This window comes from Staurois parvus, unplaced genomic scaffold (genome assembly GCF_062004578.1).
Source record: "Staurois parvus isolate SC_StPar_1 unplaced genomic scaffold, SC_StPar_1.0 ptg000257l, whole genome shotgun sequence".
Taxonomy (NCBI): Eukaryota; Metazoa; Chordata; class Amphibia; order Anura; family Ranidae; genus Staurois; species Staurois parvus.
In genome coordinates, this window is record NW_028318053.1 from 962,406 (window position 1) to 989,158 (window position 26,753).

The 26,753-nt window shown below is 40.6% G+C and overlaps 1 protein-coding gene across 1 annotated transcript in view; it reads right to left on the bottom strand.

Moving 5' to 3' along the window:
• Positions 1-488: 488 nt before the first annotated feature.
• GALNT4 (polypeptide N-acetylgalactosaminyltransferase 4) overlaps positions 489-26,753 on the bottom strand; it is a 189,517-nt gene continuing 163,252 nt past the window's right edge. Inside the window, exons 10-11 of the mRNA XM_089681040.1 lie at positions 15,923-16,075; positions 489-9,837 (exon numbers count right to left, since the gene is read on the bottom strand). Of these exons, the coding sequence (XP_089537166.1) occupies positions 9,706-9,837; positions 15,923-16,075 (285 nt within the window). The 3' untranslated portion in view covers positions 489-9,705. The remainder of the gene's footprint in view (positions 9,838-15,922; positions 16,076-26,753) is intronic.

Genomic DNA, 26,753 nt, shown 5'->3' on the forward strand with positions numbered 1-26,753 from the left:
TCATCAACAGAGAAGGGTAGCAGACTAAACTAAGCAGTTCAAACAATGTTTCTACATTCTATTTAGATTTTTTTGTGACATTATTTAACACGGCTGATGACAAAAAGTCAACAAATAGGCATCATCATTCAAATGTGCCCAGGGCAACATTATCTGTAAATTCAAAATACATGTATATTTTTATATATGTTCAAAAACACAAACAGCACCTTCTACCGGATAGGAAAGAGAGAGCATATTAAGCTAAATGGTTGAGCTGACACTGCTGTGTTTTCAAGGAATATAGCCTGCCAGTGATCTAGATGGCATACCCTAGAGTTCTGCCCCCACCAAGAAAGCATTTAAATCAGGGGCAGAATGCCACTGGAGCAATATGGAAACTGGATGATTACCTGTGCACATGCAAACATATCCTAAAGACTCTCAGATAAGTACTTTATAAAATGGCTATCATGTACATTTTACAAATACAAAACCACACAATCACCTGTTTTTGGAAATCTGTTTATTTTTCCAACACTTTTTTTTATTACAAAATTAAATTACTTTTGCATGTAAAGAACATTATCAATACAATTATTAAAATTATGATCAGTAGTTTAAAAACAAATCATTTTTCAATCAATTTCATTCTTAACAGCACATTATTATCCAATAGTAGTTTTACATGCAGTTTTATTTTATAGCTGAATCTTATGGCACTGTGCACAGGCCCCTCATCTGTCTGTAACCTGTCTAGAAAATAATAAAAAATATTTTTAAAACTAGTTTAGTGCATCAGATTTCCCATAAACCTGTACATTCTTTTTATGCCCATATTTTTACAAAGTTGCATAGAAAGCGCTGCACTTTGATGCAAAGGCTGCATTATTACGTATTAATAAATGGCACTGCACAACTAATTTTGTACATGCATGCAGTTCTTTTTTGATGGATATAAGGGTCTTTGTTTCCACCAGGTTTTTCTTCTGATGTGTAGACAGTTTTTGAAAATGCTCATTCTGAGGTGATATATGGTAAACAGAACCAGAACTTGTCACAAAGATTGTAATTTTGTGTTGAGAAAACACAGTAACAATATTCAAAACCAATTACATAAAAAAAACAGCCATTCTAAAAAATAAATATATAATTTATACAGATAAGTCTTTAATGATATCTCACATGGTGGTAAAATTACTTTCAAACTTTTGTTTGTTATAGCAAGAACAAGCCCAAATCTATCCCAATCTTTTTTTGTATAACATTGTCAGGTTTCAAAGTAAATGTTCTAGTGATGCAGGCACCATTGCTGGTAATTTTCAGCCTGAGGCCTCTACTGCGACCCAGCATATCCGTTTAGTGTTTCATCCTGGAAATTACAGGCTAAGTTCATCTTTGCTGGAAAAACAATGTGTGTATATGTGTATATATATACACACATATATATATACATATATATATATATATATATATATATATACATACCCATGTATATACATATACATACACACACACACACATACACAGCAGCCTGCAGAACATTACACCCACTATCAGTGGATGGTGGGTACAGCGCTTGGCTCCTGTACACACTGCTGATAGCTCTGTTGCCAGCTCCTTTGTAGGGCTTTTAGTTACAAAGCTGTAGGCAGTGCAATTGAACTATGAGGGTGCTCATCAGTGCCACCGCAGACAATTGGGAACTATAAGCCCTCTGCTTTGGTGGCAGATGATTAATCATTCACAGATTGGTGTGAAGGAATAGAAAACCAGAGTACAATCTGCACAATTATGTGTACAAATAAAAAAAAAAAAACAGCAAGCACTCAAAGGGTGCTCCACTACACCAAAAAAATACCAAAAACAAATAACCAGAGCAGTGCTATCAATGTGCTAAATCAAACCCAATTTCTAATAAAGTGTGAACACAATAAATACCTATCATTAACATATTTAGTGCAAATAATGAAATAAGTGCACAAGATATGTGTCTAAAAATGTGAAAGCAAAATTAACATACACCATCAAATATCCAAACTAAAATCACCAGAGACAAATATACATGCATGTATTCCAAACGCTCACAGTAACTAGTAATTGTGAAATAATGCGCAACAAATCAAAATCTGTGGGACAATGATACAATCTCAAAAAGTCTATTTGAAACACAGAACTAAAACAAGGCAGCATAGTAATAATTACAATAATGTTAATAAGTGACAAAATAAATTCCTAAATTAACAATCCAGTGCTCTTCTCATACTCAATCACTCTGTGAAAGTGCAGAAGTCTCTACCACGTGCTACACTTTGCCCACTTAACCACTTCCTGACCGGCTGTTGTATATAAATGGCTGGACGGTGGCAGTGCAGGGTCGGGTGGCTGTTTATAAACGGCCTTCCCGTACCCTGCTTGTGCACGCTCCCCGGGAGCGCAGAGCATCGCGGTCCAGTGCCCACTGTGTCCTCCGGACACAGTGAAACACCGATCGTTGGACGGGACCTCTGTACGAGGTCCTGATCATGTGATCACTGATTGGCCAATCAGTGATCACATGCAAAGTAGTAAGCAAGATGTCACTTCTGACATCATTGGTTACTACGTGTGAAATCTGTGAATGATCACAGAGGTCCCATGGTACAAGGCTATTCACAACATCCTTGTACCATGTGACAAGCTGTGACCAATCACAGCCCACTCAGTAGTTCTCAATGGCTGCAAAAATGCAGACAGAGAGAAAGAGAAATGATTGCTTTTACATCCTATATGGGTGTAAAAGCAATCAGTGTGTAAAAAAAAAAAAAAAAATCTTCATCACCCCCCAAAAGTAGTACAGTGTCACCATGGTACATTGTCACCATGGTGACACTGTACTGCTAAGGTGACAGTATGTAAAAATAAAATAAAATAAATATAAAAATAAAAATGTAAAAAAAAAATGTTTAAAAATTATAATTTTTGGTTATAAACTAATTTGGCTTATTTTTTTTTTTTTTTTTTACTAAAAAGATAACAGAATACATTTTCAAAATTTTTGGACATTTTCATTTACATAGCAAAAAAAATAAAAATCCCAGCGGTGAATAAATACCACCAAAATAAAGTTTTATCTGTCTCAAAAAAATGGTAAAAATTCATATGGGTACAGTGTTGCATGACCGTGCAATTGTCATTCAAAGTGTGATAGCGCTAAAAGCTGAAAATTGCCCTGGTCAGGAAGTAAAAGTGTCCGGACTGGAAGTGGTTAAAAAAAAAATTAAAATGACCAAGTAGTTTGCTGTCTATAGAGCTTGTTTCCCATGAAGGGTTAGAAGTGTTCTCTCCCCTTGGGTAACCACCCCAAATCAGAGGTTTCAGCTAGACTTTCCTCAAAATGTGAATGAAACATGAAAGAAAACGTGAAGGTGAATGAAACATGAAAGAAAAAGGAGCAGCTCAATGTATGAACGGCAGATTAAAAACCACTCACAAACGAAGTAGAACATCAGTGCATATCAGAATAGCAATTACTAGCTACTGTGATGATTTGAAATGCACACATTTATATATTTTCTCTTGTGGATTTTGTGGATTTTATGGTTTGTGTTAATTTTTTCAGACATTTTTAGACATATATTGTGTGCACCTATTTCAATATTTGCACTAAATCTGGATAGGTATTTACAGGTGTACCTCGGTTTACGAATTTAATGCGTTCTCTGGGATGTTTCCAATTGTGAAAAATTCGTAAACCGAGGCATTATTTTCAATGGATTTTCATTCGTAAACCAAAAATTATGTTAACCGAGGCATTTGTAAACCGAGGTACACCTGTATTGTGTTTGCACTTTATTAGAAATTGGGTTTGATTTATTACATCTCCAGCGCTGCTTTGAGTATTTTGTTTTTGGTGTGAATAAATGATGTAGCTGTGCAGACAGAAGCCCTGTACAGCTATGCCATTTTCAAAATGTGACAGCAGGTACAGGGAGAGGAACCCCCACCAGCTGTCACAGGGGGGGGGGGGTGCTCTGGCCGCAGGAAGTGGCTGAATAGGGGCATGTTACATGTTGCACACTAAATATGGGTGTAACATGTAAGATGCTCCTAAAGGTAAACTTATTCTTTAAAGCATTTCCCTAAGAATGAATCCTCTTCTATCCATAGATTTAACATTCCTCTATCTGTGCTTCCATCTTGGGACATGTTATATAGTATTGAATACACTGAAAACTGGCCTACATGGAGGTAGCCCCACCCTCAAAGATACAGAAAACACCAGACGCCCAGAATGACTTAAGGCACTTGACCATCCCCAGCTTGTGGCTGTACCAAATTAAAAAAAAAAAACAAAATCACTGATCCAAGCAGCTGCCAGTTTGTTTTTTTTTAGAATATTCTTTCCTGTCTGTGCTTTAATTTCTCGAATATCTATGAAAGCATTACTCTTAAGGGTCTGTAAATTCTATAAAGTACCCTTTCCAACACTGAATGGCAAAAGAAAATAAATGCAGACGCTCTGAACAAGTCTTTTGTAGAGTACATAATTATTTTTTTTATAGCTGAACCATAAAGTTTGTTATTTTACAAAGCCTTTCCAATGTGTGATATATTGAGCTTAAACAAACAAGAGTGATGGCCACATGCATCATTTTTGAGGGTTCACTGTGCAGATACAGCCAAGTGCCAAACAGGATTTTGGCTCACAGTATGTCAACAGAACTAAGTACACGCCATGGAAATTGTTGACCTTTTCAACATATTTAAATGGGCAAACATTAGATCTTTATTAAGAAAGTATCCACAGATAATCATTATATGATTATCTTGAACAAATGACACATAAAATAGACATGGTGAATTAATTCTCAATATAAAATAATTAAAATGTATATATGTCACGTACACCACTACAATTACCACCGCCGCTCCAAATCCTTAATGCAGAACCAAAGGCAAAACGTTTTTCTTTATTTTAAATAGAGTAAGGGAGGGTTATAACGCCAGTTGGTTTCTTTTTTTGCCATCTGTCTCCCATTGTGGAAATTTCCCTTCACTTCTTGTCCTATAGCTAAAACAGGAAGTGAGAGGAAATCCCTTCAAAATGGTTGTCACCAGAACTAGTGTCCCCATTAAAAGATTTCCCCTATATTACTGTTTTGATGAGAACCTAACATTTGGGATTTTCTTTTACCTTCCCTCTCAGTGACAACAGTAAACAGGAAAAACAGATGGTGAATCTCAAACATCAGGTAAAACCTGACAGGTAGACCAATACCTAAAACGTTTTGTCTTTGATTATACTTTAAAATAGAATCAATTGTTCCAGATTGGGTGCCATTAGAACTTTCTGGGGGGTATGCATGAAGACTCTTATTTAAACCTCAGATATCTAGGGTTTGGTGTTTTCAAGCAAGACCAAGACCAAAAGCATTCTCTAGGACCCTCAAAAATGAACGCCTCTGAATCTGGCAAATAATATACAGAGAATTCAAAATAATCTTTAAGTGGCAAAGAATTCAAATAACTGCTAATTTGTCTACAACTGGCTGTTCCAGCAAAATTAGCCCAAGAGCTAATGCTAGAATAATTATCCAAGAACCCCAACATTTCATTTTGGGATCTGAGCGTGAATCTTGCAATGACTAGTGTCACTGTGCATGAACCTACAACCAGAAAGAGATCGCACCATTTTACCTTTCGTGGGTGGTCTGCCAGGAAAAAGCCTTTACTGTCCAAAAATAATTCTTGACCTGGATTACAGTTTGCCATTGAACATATATAGGTTGTTCTGCAAAAAATATGCTGTGGACTAATGAATCAAAGTTAAAGATGTTTGGGCACGGTAACAGTAGACATGTTCAGAGCAAACTAAAGACCACATTTCAGGAGTGCCATCTCATACTAACTGTGAAGCATGGCGGTGGAAATGCTACAGTTTGGAGTTACTTTCTCTTTCAGGGTCTGACCCCATAGTCACAGCCAGGGGTGGACTGACAACTCATGGGGCCCCCGGGCAATAGGGGATCATGGGGCCCCTGCGTCCTTGCCCAAACTCAAAAAAGCCTATAAAAAAGAATAGAACAGCATAAAACAGAATAGAATAGAACAGAATTGCAAGAACCCTGCACGTCTATGCAGTTTTAAATTTGACAGATAGTACGGGGAGAAGTCTCCCCGTACTATCTGTCAGAGGGAGGGGGGCCGGCAGCTGCTGCTATGGGAACATGTTACATGTTCCACCCTAAAATTGGGTGGAAGTCAGCCCTTATTTAAATCCAACTTAAATGTTGTGGGGGGAACATAAACAGGCAGGTCATGCAATGAGACTCACAAACATCTTGTACTGCTTGACTGAAGGAATTTGGCATGGAGGAGTGGTCAAAAAATGTCACCAAGTCAATAACAGGCCTGGTGGGCAGTCATTCAAAATGCCTACAAAAAGGCATTTTTGTTGAATAAATTAGTAAAAAGAACATTTCCGTATGCTTTTATGCAGGTGAATCCCCTTTATCTGTAAGCACGATTTTAATGAATATGACTGCTGAAATATGTTGAAAGCCAGCAATTAACGTGTGTACTTACTTTTTGACATGACTGTAAGTAAGCAGCTGGGGTGGAGCTTTACTATAGTTTAATTGAGAATGGTTAGGGACATTTAAATAGAGCACTTTTCTTGAACATGCCCTTACACTTTAACAAATATTTTTTTTTATATTATGTTCAAGTGGATGTAAAGCACAAATAAGACTTCTGTATTTATTACTAGTTTCACATAATCCCTTGTATAGTGCGAAGGAAGCATGATCGCTGTTGTAAGCAGTGTACAGAAGGGTTTGTCAGACTGCTGGAGATCTGGAAAGCTGCACTGTGTATGAAATTCTCCAACATATTTATTTTAACCCTTGCACATGCCAAATATAAAACAATTGTGAAGGAGAACATTTATTATTGTATATTCAGCCTGACTGCTTTACAGTAATATATAAGATGCAATGGGGATATATGTCATACTGAGCCCAACCTTTTTATTAGTTGGATGCAGTCGGGCTGTTTTAACCTCCCTGGAGGTATTCCTAAGTGTAGCTCGGGGTAAAGTTTCAGCACCACAAGCGGTAACCTCGAGCTACACTCGGGAATACCTTGCACCGCTGCTCCGGGATCTCTTCTTCACTTGCCTTGTCCTTCGCTCCCGCGATGTCCCCCCTGCAGTGTCCCCGGCAATGTCGGCATCTGTCTTCTGGGTTCCGTTCCCTGCCACGTCGGGACGTACGGGGACGGAACAGCGGGACATTTAAAAATGTGAAAAAGTGACATTCACTAAGTACACTAAAATCACATAGTAAAACATTACTGTATCAAACCATTGCACATACATTTTGTCCCGAGTGCTTTGTCCTGTGCCCTGCCTGCATTTTTACCATTCTTTCTGCCTGGAAACTGAGAAAAGTCCATGGCATCCAAAAAGCGTCCCTTTAGGTCAAAAGCAATTTTAGACCAGCTAGAAAACAGCGATCGTAAATTAGAACTACTTGCACAATTGAGTGATGATTTGTGGGGAAATTCGTCATCAGCCACTGAAAACGATTTTGTGACTAAGCTCAGTGATGTGCCAACTTGGCTCTCTAGTTCAAATTTCAGTGTTTTTGGTTTGATTATATTATTGAATTAAATTTATTATATATTATTTTTTATGATTATTTATTAAATTATAATTTATGATTTCGTGTTTCAAATTTTAACATACCCGGGATGTTTACTAGACTCTTGTTCGGACAGATTTCAGTGAGTTATTCCTAAAAATGACAGGCCTACAATAAAAAAAATACATATTCCCATGCAAAAAAATGTACCGCTTTGAGCACAGAAATACTGACATAATCAGACCGCTAGGGAGGCAACAAGAAAGATGTGGGTCATGTGGTGTAGCAGACTTCAATAAAGTATCCTGTGCTGGCAACATGTCGGAGATCTGGACCTCTGCTATCACAGCAGCAGTCCAGATCACATGCAGTCTGACACCCCCCCTGTACAGTGCTCTAACAAACATGCTGCTCATGCTGAATCATATGCTTTCATTTCAGCAAACCATCTGATACAGTTCCACATAATGACCTCATAAAGAAGTTATAAGGTAGGACTTGAAGCAGTAGAAAACACAATGTGTTTGTATGACTTGTGTACAACCAACCTGTTGGATTTTTCATGCAATTATTGGTAGCGGCTATAGCCGCTGGCAATATTCACTGTGTTCTCCCTGCAGGGAAGGCTACCCCACTCATCCCCACTGGGAGAACACAATAGCTCCGCGGGAGGGATTCCCCCATTAATACTGTGTTGATGGGGGAATCAAATGATTGGAAAGAAAATTGCATCATCTATGGCCAGTTTAAGGCAGCCAGACTGCATTCATGTTATAATTTGGGCTGCAATATTGGCCTTCAGGATTTAACTTGTTTTACATTTAGATGAAAACTCAATGAACTAATTGTATGTTTTAATACACAATCACTTCATTAGTTTGGCTATGTAAGCCAATGTGCTTTCAAATGTAGTTGGTGGCCTTTATGATAAATGTTAAGTGTTCAATAATACTAAAATAAACCAGGCCTTGTTTTTTATAAGCATTTTGTTGTCAAATATAAAAGCATAGATTTGTATTAATTTTGCAAAAAAGACTTGTGTATGGCATGTCAGTATATACTTATGGAGTACTGTTCATTGAAAGCTACAATACACAGAAAATTTTCCTCATTTGAAAGAACACAGTAGAATTATGATTTTCACTTTGCAAAGGCATATGGAGTATGACAGACTTGTGGCACTAATGTAGACAGCATTTCAAACACATTATATGCTTTTTTCCTATTAGAAAGGAACAATTTGAAAACAGTAGAAATCAGAAGTACCAACATTAATTTCATTTACTTATCTAATTTTAATAAATTGAATTGTTGCCATGAGTTATAGCATTTTCATTACTCACAGCACTGATTTACTGAATGTACTAAAGTATGATATAAACCTCCATACACTTTAAGCAAATCTGCAGGTTGCCCATACTAAACAACATAGACTCCCTGCACAAACCTTCTCATTGCCCTGCTTAGCCTAATGAACATTGTGAAATAATCAGTACTCGCAGGTATGTGTGGCCCACTTGACCCATCCCCCTTTTCCTCCTTACAATTCAGCAGTTAGTGCGGGAGGAGCCAATTGCCAGGACTAGGTGCTGGAGAATGGGTGACGGCTAGAGGATGAGTGAGGGTGGGAAGGAGTGTTCACCTCCATTAATTTTGGACTTTTGAAAGAGCTGAATCAAGGCAACAGGATCAGGGGAGCACGCGACTATGTGAAACGTAAGGACAGGCTGCCTACTTGCCTGCTGTGCAGCAAACGTCTTACTTTGCTTTGAAAGGTCAAAGTACAGGTTCACTTTAAGACTTTGAATCATTTCAAAACTGAAAAGAAAAAAAAATTATAAAAGTGAGCTGCAAATAAAACATTTATGTACCATTCAAAAAAACCGAGCCTGATAGAGAGCAGAGAGTAGCACATATCGTATATGAAGGCACTTCCGAATAGGCAGAAAGTCATTACACAAGTTGTACTGTACATATGCTTTAAGGCATTTTCAATTCAGATGAGTTTATATGTATGTGGTATTCAGTCATGAAGGCCTGGATTACACTGAAGGAATTTCTATGCAGGTTTCTGTCCAAATATGCAGGTTTTACATAGTTTCTACCTTTCAAACGTCCAGATTTGGTTTTTATCCGAAATGTTACAGGTCTTCATCTGTACATCTGCCCGACCTTCTGATGTACGGAATGAACTAATACACATCTTTGAATGTGGATGATAGATTGTTCCATCCTGTACATAAATGAAAACAAAAGTTACATTTATTTTTTTATTTGCAAATGCTCATACTTTGCTCCAGTCCAAACTTTATTTCTAGTTTTGGACATAGTGGTGGAGGGTTGACACCTCTGTCAGGCTTTTATTGTTGTCTCTGGGATATTTTGCACTGACTACCAATGTCACCAGGAGAGAAAGTAAAAAGGAATCCGCAATTTAATATGCCAATGAAACAGTAGTAGAGGGGAAATCTTCCAATAGACATATTTGTTCCACTGACATATGTGAGAGAGGTATTTCACCTAATTTAGGAACCTATTTACTTTGCTGCTGTGTCTTTCCAGACAAGCAGTACAGGGAAATCTCCCTGTAACATAACAGACTTTAAAAAAAAATCTTTATTTTTTACCTTGCAGTGAAGCCAGTGGTGCAGCTACAAAGTATGGTCCCCAATGCAATGTTTGAAGTGGGGTCTCCCCCATTATGGTCCAGGAATAAAACAAATGAATAGTGAAAACACTGCAGCAGAGATGGAAATCACTGAACAAGAATGATGATCCACATCTCCACTAGTGTGGTCATGACCAAGTTTTGTTTCTATAAATTAAGAAGGTACAGGCATCCTGACTTCACTATCTTAGCATGTGAAAAATACACTCACACACATATACACTTTTATATGGAGAGCCCGAGATCACCAGCAAGCCACTTGTAAAAGCAAATAGTCTTTATTGGTCTCTCAAAACTGGCAAACACAATGACTTTCCTCAGCAAAAGTAAAGAAAAAGTTTCCACTTGTTTCAGAGTACAAGACACGCCACCGGAGCTCAGCAAAACCAGCGCCTCAATCTCCATAGAGTTCACCCTTGTTCACAGTTGTGAACCACTTCACACTACCTCAGACACCTCCTTCTTCCTTCTGACTCCCTTTCATCCTTGAGAATATGTTGAACAGCTCCCTATTAATCGCTTTGGAGGAAGTTTATTTCAAAAGGGACTGCCTTTAAATACCTTGTGGCATAACCAATTAAACCACTAGGGTGTATTTGTGTCCCCAAGCTGATTTCATTAATAAGCCCACCAGATCCATTGCAATTTACTCAAACGGTACCTTGAAAATGGGAAAAGGCACTAAGCGGGTTCCTAAAATGTGATGCTGTGGCAGTTAGCTGAAATGTGAGACATAAACTTCAATATTGTTTTACCTCTACAGGTACTGTGGTTTTGTTGGTTGAACTGGATGGACTTGTGTGCTTTTTCAACCAGAGTAACTATGTAATCCGGGCCAATATTACCAGTCTATTAGCCATGCCTCTGTTTTCTTCGTCCCCAGGTGACCTCCCAGTGCGTCATTGTGAGTCAGGTCGAGTACCATGTGTATAAAGGTTTGGGGGACCAGGCCGGTTGACCAGTTTACCCTGCACTTCGTTGACTCGCCAATTCACCATTGACAGCAAAGCGGAAAAAACTTTTTTTGGCCTCAAGATCTTGTGATACCCCATTAACCACGGTAACTTGTTCTCTGACATTTTTTAATATCAGGTCCTGCATTTGGATGGCACAAAATGCATCCTTGACGCTTCCAGGTCAGGATGCGTGGGTTTGGAGGAACCTTCCCCCTTGGATATCACCTTGGATATAACATGTAATGGTGAGGTATCCGCTATGTTCTTCCCAACCACAACCTGCATAATAGAAGATACCCCCCCAGGGGTCTCCTTTGCCTGTAGACCATCTGCCACAGGTACAAACTCATCAATACTTTCTAGAGTCATACCGCCCGGCCCTTCAAAGAGAGCAAAATAGTAACACTGTACAGAGAGTCATCTGCTTACATAGTCCCATGATCAACGAGGAGTCTTTGTCCCACTATGTCATGTATGAGGTTGGGTACCACCCCGACCTTCTTGGCAACTGTGGCACAGGTAGTATCCATAATCGCTTGTACCAGCTGGTAGTCTTTACTATCCCTATGTATACATACTACTCGCAGGATCCTAGTTATAGGTTCTGCTCTCCTAGCTGAGTCCATCAGAGCCCGGCCATAAAGTAGGTTCACCCAGATGTCACACTCAAACTGCCCCTTGGTCAGGTCCTCATAGGCAGCAAAAGCCATCTGGGCTTAAGGACATTCTCTGGACAGACCCTCATTCTTTGAAAATTCAGGACAAGGTAGAAGCTTAACAGACCTGAAAAAAGGCTTGATGCTCAAAAATGCATAACAAAGGGTGATTATTGCTATAAAGGAGCGAGCTAAACAAGAAAGTAGATGGGTCAGTTATTCTCCAGATAAGCAGGGACCAGGACAAAAAGAGGAGTAAGAGTTCCTTTTAAGAGCAGTATTCAGATGTATGCATGTGAAAAATATTGCAAAAAAGTATAGCAAGCGTATATTCACATTCATGAGCTGGATACCCATCCTAGGGTCAAGCAACCTATTTTTGCACACGTGGAGAATATGACTCCACACACAGTGTGCATGGTCGCACTTGATGCTTGTCTGGTTTTTCGGAATATGGATAAGGTGGATTCTTCAGGAAGGTCAGTATTTATTGATCACAAAAACAAGTTTAAACACCATCACTGCTCTTCATGGCTCTGTAGTGGCCACTTTGTCAGTGAAAGGTGTACCGTTCATCTGGTGAAATACAGAGAAATATGAATCCTAAGGGTAGAAAATATATACAATTAAAAAATATATGTATTAAAAAATAAGTGATAAAAAAAGTCCTTTAGTTATAGTGATTGTTGTTTAAATGTAACAAAATCAAAGTTAAGAAATGTAATGGATGCATATATATCAATACAATAGGCTGCGTGGCAGACAGCTTCAATGGCATTGTGAGTAAAGACCTTGCTGTGGAGGCTCTAAGGCAAACCACAGAAGATTCGATTTTCTTCCCTGCAGGCAGTACACAGTGATTACTGCTATCGGCTATAGCTGCCATCAGTAATCACATGTAAAAAATCTGACTGGTTGTGCCCAAGTTGCTTGACGGATCAACTTCAGTACAACCAGCCTGCCCAGTGGTGAATCAAATCTTGGTTGGTCCCTGCTGAACTGGCCGAGATTCAATCCAACTATGGCTGGCTTAAGTGCTAGAGGTTGCTACATGGACTGGGGCTGCTTTGATAGAGTCCTTGATATACTGGCCATTCCATGTTACCTCCAGGAAGGGCTGTTGTATGAAGATTAGTGAAAAGTGTGTCCTGCCAATATTGCTATTGATCTTGCACACTCCTGCATAAGACCTGAAGGTGCAATGGTGGAGTCGAAGATTGGAGGGAAAAAAATTCACGGACCCTTTCACATGGAAAGAGGGACGTTCAAGGGCCTGAGAAGTAGCAAAGACAACCCCATATCCCAGAAATGGGTGGGGGCAAACCTGCAGACTGAAATTGACTTGCATGCAGGTTTGGTGGGCTTGTGTGTCCAGGAGTGCTTGGTCTCACCTGCGGGAGCCTTGAAGAGCTTAAATCCCTTGTCAGAGGAGCCAGGGGAACAAAAAAGGCCTCTTGTGGGCAGGGAAGGAGAGCTCGGACATCCAACGCAGTTCAATCCCTCTCTTGGCTTTAAGGAGGAAGGCACTCTGGCCTATATATATAAAATCACGCGTGCATATAGTGAACATACTATAGTGAAACTACAATACAAAAACAACAAAATCAGTGCTCTTAAAGTCCAATATATGCCGATGGTAACACTTAGATGGCACACACTCATGCTGATATTTGTGTGCAAGTGGATATGACAATCCGACCACCGTCTGGATAAGCCTCTCACCTTATAGCTTCGACCCTTGCGGGTCAAAGCACTTTACTGGATCCTTCTCACGGATCCTCCAAGCCTGCTATCCCTCCAAATGGTTACCATCGGCATATATTGGACTTTAAGAGCACTGATTTTGTTGTTTTTGTATTGTGGTTTCACTATAGTATGTTCACTATATGCACGCGTGATTTTATATATTATTTACACTGAATGGAATTGTATAAAGAGATATATATGTTTTCCATATGATTTAGGTCATTATAATTATTTTTGAAGATTGTATTTGATCAGCATCAATTGTTTTCAATTATCACCATCACATTTTGTGTTCACATATAATTGTTTGGATTTTTTGCATGAAATCACTTGGTCAATAGTTGATTTGGCATTTTTCACTAATTGATACACTTGGTACATATATTTATATGCACTTGTTTATTATGTGAGTAGCGCTAGATTATAATTTGTTATTTATATACTCTCTGGAATATGTCATCTGAGGTTGCACCGAAGAGATGTTCACCCTGGAAGGGCAGATCCACCCAGGCCTTTTGAAAAATCTGGTCAGAAGACCAGCATGTGAGGTAAAGCACCCACTGAAGAACCACCCTGAGACAAAAGCTTGGAAAGAGCAAAACAGCATCCACGGATGCATCACATGTGCTCAAGACCTTGGACCAACTTGTTCGCCAGTTCCACAGACACTTGAACTACTAGCCCAATAGACAAATGTCTATGCAAAACCTTGCCCCATGCTGTGAACATCTGAGACACTGAAGCCGTGACACACGCAGGGCACAATGCTAACATAGGACAGCAGTCTGCAGGATCCTCAAAAGGAGGGAGACTCCTCCACTTGTATCATGGCTGCCGTACGCAGCCTAAAGAATAGGGAAACATCCCAGAAGGGCTTCCTCAAAGGGGTAATGTACCCCTAGGCAAGGTGGAACAACAAGAGGGATGCCTCAGGTGCTCCCAAGGGCCGCCAGATGAGGCCACACTAAAATGGGTGCCAGCTGCAGCCTCACTAGAGGGAATCTGCTGCTAGAGGCCAGCCACAGGAGGAGGGCGAATGTTCACAGGGAACCTGGTGGCTTCACAACCCACCCAGGGAACATCCCTTTCCACAGCCCCAGGAAGAGGCGCTGGGCTCTTAGGTGGCCAGTAAAGCAAGGAAGGGCGAATGCCCAAAAACAAGATGACGCGCCCAGTAGGCTCCAAAGCTGCAGCCTAAATATTTTTAGCCAGCCTGACTGCATCATGTGCCCACCCTTGGAAGGGCCCAGCTGAAACCCTGGCCCAGCAAAAGCAGCCCACAACAACCGCAAGAGGAGGCAACCACACACCAGGACAACCAGACCAAGCCCCCCACCATGCCAGACTACTCACCAGGGGACAAAATGGGGGAAAGTCTAGATAAACAGTGCCACCCCAGCACCAATGAGCCTCCACAAGACCGCAGGGGTCTGCACGCCCATCGAGGGACCAAGGGAGGGCCGCATCCAGCAGATGAGTCCCACATTCCCCCTCAGAGATGTGGGGTTCACCAGCTGGATGCGGGGCCAAGCAGACAACCACCAAGATCTACATGGGGGAGGGGACCCAGCAGGACCGACTACCCCAAAATAACTGGCTTGCCTATAGCACAGGGGGGAGTTTATACCAGCTAGGCCTGCCCAGAGGCAGTGCTGAGTTCTTTTTCTGCCTAGTGTCCTACTCCTGTAGGTTGCACTATAACCCTATGGTCAAGAATCAGAAGAGATGTGTCCATCAATGAACGTAAGAGAAGAGGTGTTTTACAGTAAGTTCAAACATCCAGCAAACACAGAAGCAACAAATCAACAAAACTGGTTTATCCAATTGCCTAAGAACATTTAAACACCTAATGTACAAAATATAACATGGACTAATTTATAGAAATAACTTAGAACGTTGATCCAGGGAGATATCGGATTACCTGTTGGCAATTTTCCTGTTAGTAAACAGCTGGATCATGCTTTTATAGGAGTTTTGCCATGTACTGACTGCCTAAGGAAGCAAAGTTTTTTTCTTTTTTTAAACTTGTCCAGATTTTTTTTTTTACCTAAATATATATTATTTTCTGCCATGCTGGCAGTGGCCATATGGTCTTTTAGTAAACGCTCCAGCCTAGTAGCTGCAGCTATAGTGCTGGTAGGGGAACATCAATAAAGCTTCAACAGCATTTTAGGAAAGTGTGAAGTTTGTAAATAAGATGATATTTAGTAGGAGCTTATGGCAACTTCCATTAAAAAAAAGGCCAACTTTTGCTAGTAAATATTCTTTTTACATAATGTTAGGCACACTTACATCTCTAAATTCCCATATGATATTTGCTGGAATAGGAATTCCATCTTTAGGACAATGTGTCATCCCAATATGTGTCTGATGTTCAGGGACTTCTGCACATAGTTCAGTTACAGAATTGAAGCGTATCTCTTGGTTTGTTGTATATTCAAAAAACTGAAAGCAAAAGAAATCATATATGAAAAGTTAAATATTTTTACTTCAATATTATAAAAATACTTTGAAACAGAGGATGTCAAATTGTCAGAACCAAGTAATCTTAAAAGCCAGAATTCCAGGTTTTTCACTTTACACCACAGTATGATCTGGTTGCTTTGTGTGCTATAATTGACTGATAATAGTATTGCCTACATACAGTAAGTGATACTGTACTGTAGCCAGAATTAAATAGTCAGGCAGAGTGCTTCTTTGCCATTCAGAAGTCTTATACACTGCTCAAAAAAAATTAAAGGAACACTTTGAAAAAAACATCACATCTCAATGGGGAAACATGTCATGTTGGTTAGCTAAACTGATATGGACTGGATAATGTGTTAGAAATGCAAGGATGCCCTATCGTTTGATGGAAATTAAAATTATCAACCTACAGAGGACTGAATTCAAAGACACCATGAAAATCAAAGTGAAAAAATGATGCAGCAGGCTAGTCCATTTTGCTGAAATTTCATTGCAGCAACTCAAAATGGTACTCATTAGTTTGTATGGCCCCCATGTGCTTGTATGCATGCCTTACGTCGGGGCATGCTCCTAATGAGACAACGGGTGGTGTCCTGGGGTATTTCCTCCCAGATCTGGACCAGAGCATCACGGAGCTTCTGGACAGTGAGGTGCAACCTGGTAGCATTGGATGTACCGAAACATGATATCCCAGAGGTGCTCTATTGGATTTAGGTCAGGCGAGAGTGGGGGCCATTCAATGGTATCAATTCTTTCACCCTTCAGAAACTGCCTGCATACTCTCACCACATGAGGCCGGTCATTGTCATGCACCAGGAAGAACCCAGGACCCACTGTACCAGTGTAGGGTCTGACAATGGGTCCAAGGATTTCATCACGATACCCAATTGCAGTCAGGGTGCCATTGTCTAGCCTGCAGAGGTCTGTGCGTCCCTCCATGGATATGCCTCCCCATCACTGACCCACAACCAAAACAGTCATGCTGAACGATGTTACAGGCAGCATAACATTCTCTAGCACTTCTCCAGACCCTTTCACGTCTGTCACATGTTCCCAGGGTGAACCTGCTCTCATCTGTGAAAAGCACAATTGTGCAAATTCTGGTGTTCGGTGACAAATGCCAATTGAGCTCTATGGTGCCGGGCAGTCAGCACAGGGCCCACTAAAGACGTCAGGCCCTTAGGCTACCCTCATGAAGTCTGTTTCTGATTGTTTGGTCAGAGACATTCACAGCAGTGGCCTGCTGGAGGTTATTTTGTAGGGCTTTGGCAGTGCTCATCCTGTTCCTCCTTGCGCAAAGGAGTAGATACTGGTCCTGCTGAACGGTTAAGTACCTTCTGGCCCTGTCCAGCTCTCCTACCTGTCTCCTGGAATCTCCTCCATGCTCTTGAGACTGTGCTGGGAGACACAGCAAACCTTCTGGCAATGGCACATATTGATGTGCTATCCTGGAGGAGTTGGACTGTATGAACAACCTCTGCAGGGTCCAGGTATCACCTCATGATACCAGTAGTGACAATGACCCTAGCCAAATGCAATAGTCAGAAAAGAGGAGTATGGGAAAAAAATGTCAGTGGCCTTCACCTCTAAAACCATTCCTGTTTTCGGGGTCATCTCATTGGTGCTAGTGCACCTGTTGTTAATTTCATTAACACCAAAGCAGCTGAAACTGATTAACAACCCCCTCTGCTACTTAACTGACCAGATCAATATCCCAGGAGTTTAATAGACTTGATGCTATACACTCTGATTAAAAAAAGTGTTCCTTTAATTTTTTTTGAGCAGTGAAATTTTTTTTATTAATAAATATAGATACACATCCACTTGAAGTGGCATGAAGTGGATACACATCCACTTTCATGAAGAAGCAGCTTCTAAGTACGTCCTTTACTGACAGGTGCCTCTGCTGATTCCATTTCCCATTTCTTCGAGGGATAAAAATCATTCACTGTGCATCACACTGGGATCCACAGAATGTGGCAGTGTAAAATTATCTGAATCACCCCAACAAGCAACGAGTGCAACCTTCACTGCACAGAGTCAGATGCATTCTTCGCAAGAGTCTAAAACAGGTTATCCAGTCCCTTTTAGGTGTTCAGCAACCTCACAGTTGTGAGTACACCACTCCACACCCTCCCACTCATTTATTTTTTACTTTTTAGACATTTCTAATTACTACAATATAGGGAAATTTCCCATGGGTTTTTGTTGTTTCTTTCTTTTTCTTTTCCTCCTCATGAAATATTCAAGTTAGAATAGTTACATGCAGCAATGCAGAGCAGAAAGATGTCCTATTTACAACGTTCCAGGAATTAATAGATAAAATATATGTTTTTAGAATCAAAGTGTTATCTAAACCCAATAACATAAATAGGTGCGATGGCTGCATTACTTTTCCTTTTTTAGAGTACAGTAGATAATACTGGCTTCTATTAATCAGGACAATGGGTTATATCCTGCCCCCTTCAGGTGAGGTCACTGGCAAACATGTCTGTTGGGACAGCCCATATAACCCTTTCCACTTCCAACAATTCTCAGGAGGTTGTCCTGTTCTCAAGGATAAGGATTTTAAATAAAATAAATAAATAATTTTTTCTTTCAGTACAGGACACAGTCCAAAAATACAATACCAATACATAACATCAATTTCAAATTTTTATTCTGTCATACAAGAATTTTTGTAACCTTAGTAACCTCTTCACTTTCGATATGTGACTAGCATGTAAAAAAAAAACAAAAAAAAAAAAATGGAGGAGCATTTGTCCAATATTCTCATCGTGTGTATGGGCCTTTAACAGGAAAGTGAAGATTTATATTCTTCAAGGCATAAGCTTTAATGATAAACCTAATGTAAAAAGTGGAAGGAGATGCAGAATACCCCTTGCTTGATCCTACAGGCAGAACAAAAAGAGAACATAAGTTCTGGATAGAACAGTGACAAGGGGTAAACTCAACTGTGCATAACACAGCTAAACAGTGGAAAGAAATCTCTTTCGGATGCTTTGGAACTAAACAAAGAGAAGGCTGGACGTTGTCCTGATTAACCACCCTAGGGATAAAAAAGTCCAAGGCATCAAAAGCACCACACCTGTATGAAGAACAGTTAAAGCGTCCTTTATGAAAAATTTGGATTTTTTTCTACTTACCTGTAAGATCCATTTCTTGGAGTTCATCATGGGACACAGAGCAAGCTTTAATCATTGCCATCTGGGTTATGTACCACCTATAGGTGATTGGACACTGGGCAATAAAAGAAAAAAAAAAAAAACCACAGAAAGACCTGCATTATATAACCCCTCCCATACAGGAAGAACAAGAGATTTGTAGCAATCAATGAACTTCCAGAAAGAAGTGAGAGACCTGTGATGTACTCTTGTGAAAGTGATCACAACCAAAAAAAGATAGAAGTAAAAATCACCTTCCGAGTACATAAGACTAACGGAACATCACAAACTGGATCCAAAAGGTGGTTTCTGCAAACAGGCAAAACCGAATTGAAATCCCAAGGACATCTAACAGGAAGAACCATACTGGACACCCCTGAATGAAGGAACAAAACATTGATTGAATGAGAAACATTTGGCCTCTGGAAAAACAGATAGAGGCGATGACTGGCCTTTAAATAGTACTTAAAAGGGAAATTTACTCCTACTCCTGTATGGAGAAAGCTCAAAATTCAATCAAAAATGTCAGAGGATGCCACTTCCCGGCTTCACACCAGGACACATAAGATTTCATACAGAAGTCATACAATAAAGCCTCCTGGATGCCGTTTTCCTGCTTTCCACAGAATAGAGATAACCAGCCCAGAGACACCCCAATCATCAGCAACTGGGCTTCAATAGCCAGGCCATCACTAAACAATTGTAAAACAGCTTGCAAGACTGGTCCCTGAGACAATAGGTCTGCCCGGACCAGAAAGTCAGTCAATTGCCAAGCTCACTATGTCCACCTTGTCATTGAACCTGGTGGCACCCTGAACCTAGTGCTCCCCTACTAATTGATACATGCAACCACCATGATATTGTTGGACTGAACTTTTACTGGAAGACCCCGCAACCGGTTCATCCGAACAGCCAGAAGCTCCAGAATATTGGTGGTCAAAACGCATTTCCTGAGGAGACCAAGGTCCCTGTACTGAGGCAGATCCCAAAATAGCAAGAGAGCAGGACACAGTCATCAGAATGACTGCAGAGGAGCAGTGAGTGCTGAAGTAGGTGAGAACTGAGGCACTGTGAGTAGGAATAACTGGGTATGATTTGGAAAGATATGGAGTGCTGGGATTGACTTGGAGTAACGGAGCAAACTGGGAGTAATTTGAAGTACTGGGAGTAATTTGGAGTACTGGGAGTAATTTGGAGTACTGGGAGTAACTCAGTAACTCAGAGCAGTGAGAATAACTGTGAGTAACTTGGAATAACTGGTGTTTTGGGAGTAGCTTGGATCACGAAGTAGCTTGGAGTACCGGGAGTAATCTGGAATAACTTGCAGTACCGGGAGTAATTTGAGATAACTCGGAGTACTGGGAGTAAATTGGAGTTGTTCAAAGTTACTTGGAGTAGTTTGAAGTAACTTTAAGCACTGGGAAATCTGGAGTAACTGGGGGTACAGCTCAAATCAGTATATAAGGAGGCTTAAAATCACAAAAAAAAAAAAAAGGGAAGTGAAATGTCCAACAATATTGGTGATGCAACTCGGTGCACATCTTGCTCCATGTATACGTTTCTTGAAGAGCCTTTCGAGGGTGAATACTGTTCTGCGAAATGTGAAATAGTTGTTTCTTTAGAAGTCCAGATCTTGAATCTAGAGAAATAGGTGGCAACACTGTGAAGCATCAACAACCTGGAAAGGAGCTTGGACATTACCCAGCAGGTGCTGGTGGGGGCCAGTATAAAGGGGGGTGGGTAAATGGAGGTAAAGGAGCCTGAGGTAGGTAGCTGAGTGACAGTTAGAAGGAGGAGTAGAGGGAACAACCTTAGAGAGGCTAGTCCTAGGTTGGTACATCCCAATAAATATGGCAAGTTGCATGATGTTGGGGATATCAGCTCAGGGGTGGCACAGCTAGAGCAGGCCTCCACCGCTAGCTGCCAGGAGAATGACTGCTCTGGTAAGGAGGGGGGCAAGGATAAAAGCAGTGATAGGCAGATACTGGTGGTATGGGATTCAGTTATTAGGACAGACAGGGCAATCTGTCACAAAGACTGTGATCAATGAACGGTATGTTGTTTACCAGGGACTTGGGTTTGGCACACAACGGATCGGATGGACAGATTATTGGGTGAGACTGGAGAGGACCCAGCCATCATGGTGCATATGGGACCACTGACAAAGTTATAGGAATGTGGAGCGTCCTAAAAAAACTAAAGTATTTTCTCTGTGCTGCCCAGTCATAATGAAATTAAGGGCTCATGTACAGCTGATAAACTCAAGTTAAGGAGCTGTTCAGCGTTTTTTTCAGCAGCCCCTGAACTCACCCTAATGTTTTCCTATGTGTCCATGTACACATCTTCGTTTACAGTCATTTACAGGCATTCGAGTTTACAGTCGTTTTCTTTGAACGCAGAAAAATTGCGTTCAGCAGTTGATTTTATCAGTGTTTCAAACGCAAAATGCTTGTAAACGCGGCAAATTGCATTTATAAGTATTTGCGTCTGAATTTTTTTTTTTAACTCTTCCAGTTCCCAATGCTGTTTAGAGCCTTTTTTCAACATGAAAAATGCAAGCGTTTTCAATGTACTCAGATGGACAAAATCTTAACACAGGATGTTCCTACCAAGCTTGTCACACATTGTACTGCAATGACCAATTCACACCTTAGACCTCTCCCACCCTTGGAAACAAAAGATATGTTAATGCCCATTCCTCATGAAGACCCCCTGCCAGGTGGCCTTAATGCCTCACTCCACCAGACACCTATCCCACCCTTGGAAACAAAAGAAAAGTTAATGAGCAACTCACACCTAATTATCTCAACACATACTTCTGTCTCTGCTTCTACTGTGTGTATTTCTCTGAAACAGTCTGAAATAGTTAATAATTTACCACTTTTCAGTGCATTCTGGGCATTTGGGAGGTTCTCCTGTTCTTATCTTTTAAAAAAACGTTTCTACACGCAAACGCACATAAACGCGCTATGCAAATGTGGCTAAAACAGACTTTTTTTAACCTACGTTTTCCAGCAGTCAGTTTTCATCATTCAGAAGTGTAACGTGTACATGGGGCCTTACACAAAAAAAAAAAAAAAAAAAAACACCTAAGATCAAGGTGTCAAACCAGCAAAGAGAATATAAGGAGAAGGGAGAGTATACCAACACTGATCCACGTGAAGTGACCAAACGAAGGGAAGTACATAGAACAGACTGATAGGGCAGACTATCAGAGGGGTGGCTATAGGGAACCCCCGAGAAACATGTCGAGGGCATAGCTTGATGACAGCATTCTAAATAGGAAGGAAGCACACTTGTATGTGAAATCCATGCTGGCACGGTTTTAAAGAAGCAGTTGGTCCAGTGCATAGTATTTGTATATTTCCTCTGGATTTTTTAATGTTTTAATAAACGTATGGTGTTTTAAATACGGCGTAATGAGGATTAATTCTTTTTGAGCACCATCTAAATGGAGGTACTGTTCATTGCTTTCTGGAGAGTCTGGCGATCCCTTGTTGTGATTAAGTTCCTAAGTACATCTAGAGTGGTCTGGAGAGTTATTGCAACCTGGGTAAACAGCAAGGTGCTTGTAAATACATGAATGAGGTGAGCAGCTAGTGTACTGGGAGGTGAATTATACTGGGCATACACGATAATTTATCTTGAAATGTCCTAAAAAATGATTTTAGGGACTTCAGGCAATATATTGAAGAGAAGAAGGACTTCCAAGGTGGTATTCTCAGAGATAATTCTCAGAGATACTGCATGTACCTCGAGAGTCACACCAGAGAGGCAGCAGGAGATAAGAAAACTTAACAAGTGGGTGAGAAATTGGTGCAATAAAGAGGGTTTTGGATTCTTGGAGAATGGGGCTGACTTCTCAGTCAGTTACTGACTCTATAGTAGGGACGGACTGCACCTTAATGGGGAAGGTGCAGCTCTATTGGTGGAGAGGATGGCCAAAAAGTTAGAGGGGCTTTAAACTAGGTGGCAGAGGGGAGGGATCAAAGGAATTGATAGATAGAAGTGAGAGAATGTCAGAGGGTTCTAATGGAGGCATTAGGGGAGTATAATCATAACACCTAAAAAAGGGTGGATTGTGTTGGCAAAACAATTACAGGCACAGAACAACTAGAGCAATGAACACAAATACTAGAAGTCTAGCTAACAAAATGGAAGAGCTGGAGCTGCTGCTGAGAGGAATTTGACTTCATAAGAATAACAGACACCTGGTTTGGCAACTCGCATTCCTGGCTGGCAACTGTTCAGGGGTATTCCTTGTATCGGAGGGTAGAAGTAAAAGAATGGTATGCCTGTATATAAAGAATGATTTGCTTGTGAACATGAGGGATGATGTAAATGGGACAAGAGGCGAGGTGGAATCTCTGCGGGTGGAGCTTCAAAAGGAAGAAATAAGTGGGAAAATAATAGTGGGGGTATCTGACAGGCCCCCTAACCTGAAGGATGAGGAGGACTTGGAATTCCTAACACAGTTAGAAATGACAGCCAGGCAAGGCAATGTCATCATTATGAGGGACTTCAATATCCAGATACTGACTGGGCGGAAGGAGCAGCTCACTCATTTACGGCTCGTCATTTTTAAATGTCTTACAGGACAACTTCATGTGCCAATTGGTGGATGCCATGTCTAGAAATGCATTTCTAGATCTATTAATTACAAATAGCACAGATCTGGTTGCATATGTGGAAATAAGGGACAACGTTGGCACCAGTGATCACAGGATAATTATATTCAAAAGACAAATAAAGGGCTCCAGGGGGTCATGACGGAAAAAAAACTTATATTGACAAAAGGGTCTGGTCAAATCTGGATGGTTGAGCTATATAAAGCCAGGGACGCCAGATCTGTTGAAACTTCATGTGAGTGTCTAACAGCATAGCTGTCAGTTTTTCATTAACTATTATAAAATTCATCCGATTTTTGACTACTTCGAAGTTGAGGAGGGGGGGTCTTTCAGGCCTTCGCGATCGTTAGTTTGGTGGCCATGAATAGATGTGATGCCAGCTGCTGCTCAGGACGAAGTAGACCCACTAATGGTTTAAATAATAGCGCCTCGTATGGGTTGCGCTTAATGTCTGTATGAAACATAGTGCGAAGAAGGGCATAAACCCTGATCCACAGTCTGCAAACCTTAGGGCAAGTCCACCAAATATGGGCCATGGTGCCTACTTGTTGACAGCCCGGAAAGCAAGTCGGGGAGAATAAAACAGGCCAGACGGGCAGGCGTGTAATAACATCTATAGAGGACCTTATAGGGATTTTCTAAAATAATAACATTTCTTGAACATTTAGAAAATGCCTGGGTCATGGTCTGCCAGTCTTGCTGATCCAGACTTCCCCCGAGTTCCGACTGCCATTGCTGATAAGAACGAACCGGGAGCGTTTTATAAGAAATAATAGTGGAGTACACAAGAGAGATCAAGCCCAGGGCATGGGGTCTATGGCTGCAAAGACTCAACATTGACTTTTTTTAAATCCTTATGCTGCTAACATTAGTAAATATATTGGAAAGTATATCACATTTACTTGTTTTAAACTTTTTTTTTTACATTTCTTTAGTTACTTCCTGCTTTCCATGCCTAGGCAAATGATGTCATACATCCCAGGAGTCTTCAGAAGGGGGGGAGGGTTCTCAGCTCATCCATTGCCTGAGCTAAGGACAGATGGATTCCAGGAATTAAATGTTACACAAATCATCTGCCCTTACTCAAGATGGCCACAGCCAGAAGTGCCAGTGTATGTCAAGATTAAAGCATGGAGACATGGATGGATGTAGGAGCAACAATGAAATAAGCAGCATTTTTGGTTTGGGGGTGCACAGATGCAGTGCAGTTTTACTTTAATTTCAAAACAGCCAACTTTTCTAAACTGCACACAATAATCCAAAATATTAAATGGGACCAAATCCTAGAAACATTGATCACTGAGGAAAATGGGAGTACTTTAGGAATATATAAAACAGAGTTATTAGCCAGTGTATTCCAATAGGCAACAAAAATAAAAGAGCCAAGATCAACCTGGGTGGCTAAACTTTATGTAAAAAGACATTAACTTCTTGCTGCTGATGGTACGGAAATATGCAGCCTCTCGGCGGCTGGGCCTTGATGCAGAGAGGCCGCATATTTGTGTACACAATGTAAACAAACGTGCAGAGAGAGCGCGCCCTGCGCGTTCCCAGGACATTTATCAGTGCCTCACGGAAAGGTCCCAATTGCTACTTGCAACTGGGAGCTTTCCGATCATGCAACCGCTGTGACAACCAATCACGGTGGTCACATGACCGTAATCTGCGCCCCTGCCTCCTGGCATCACAAACCACTTAAAGGGTTAGGAGGCACCAGCGCCAAGGGGTTAAAGAGAAAAAAAAAATAAGAAGGGGTCATTGTCAGCATTCCAACACTACAAGCAATGCATTAAGAAATGTAAGAACGCAATCAGGACAGCTAAGATAGACCATGAGAGACACATAGCAGAAGAGAGTAATAAAAATTCTAAAAAATTCTTATTATTAGTAAAAAGCAAGGTCAGAACATATTGGCCCCATAAAGGATGATGAAGGAATGTTGGTTAAAAATGACAAGGAGAAGGCACCTGTACTAGATGCATTCTTCTCTTCAGTGTCTACTATGGTAAAGGAGGGGTACAGTAATCAAGACTGTATCATTAGTAACACATCACAGAGTGTACCCGTGACTAACAGAAGCCAGTGTCCGAAAAAGACTTGAAAAGCTTAACGCAAAATAAATCACCAGGACCGGATGGCTTACACCTGAGAGTCCTCAAAGAACTCAGACAGGTTATAGCCAGACCAATATTCCTAATTTTTATGGATAGCATACTAACAGAAATGGTACCTGCTGATTGGCGAAGTACCAACAATATTTACCAATATTTAAAAAAGGGCAGAGATACATTCATGGAAACTACAGGCCAGTCAGTCTAACATCGATAGTATGTAAACTATTGGAGGGGATAAGGCACTATATCCAAGGTTTTGCTGAAGAAAACAGTATCATTAATAGTAATAAGATTGGCTTTACAAAAGGTCATTCTTGCCAAACCAGCCTGTTAACATTCTATGAGGAAGTGAGCTGCCATCTAGACAGAGAAAGGCCTGTGGATGTGCTGTACCTGGATTTTGCAAAAGCATTCAATACAGTTTCCCATAAGTGTTTAATTTAATAACTAAGGTCTGTAGGCATGGAACAGAGGGTTTGCACATGGACAGAAAACTGGTTACAGGGGCACATCCAAAAGGATGGTGATTAATAGTACTCAGATTGGTACTCAGACTGGTATGGGGTGGTAAGTGGGGTACCCCAGGGCTCTGTCCTGTGACCATTTATTTTTAATTTATACATAAATGATATAGAGGTTGGTATAAATAGCTTTATCTCAGTGTATGCCATTAACTTCACAGCAGGATATAGAAACTTTAGAAGACCTCAATAAAATAAAGGAGTGGGCAAACGCAAAATTAGGTCTAATA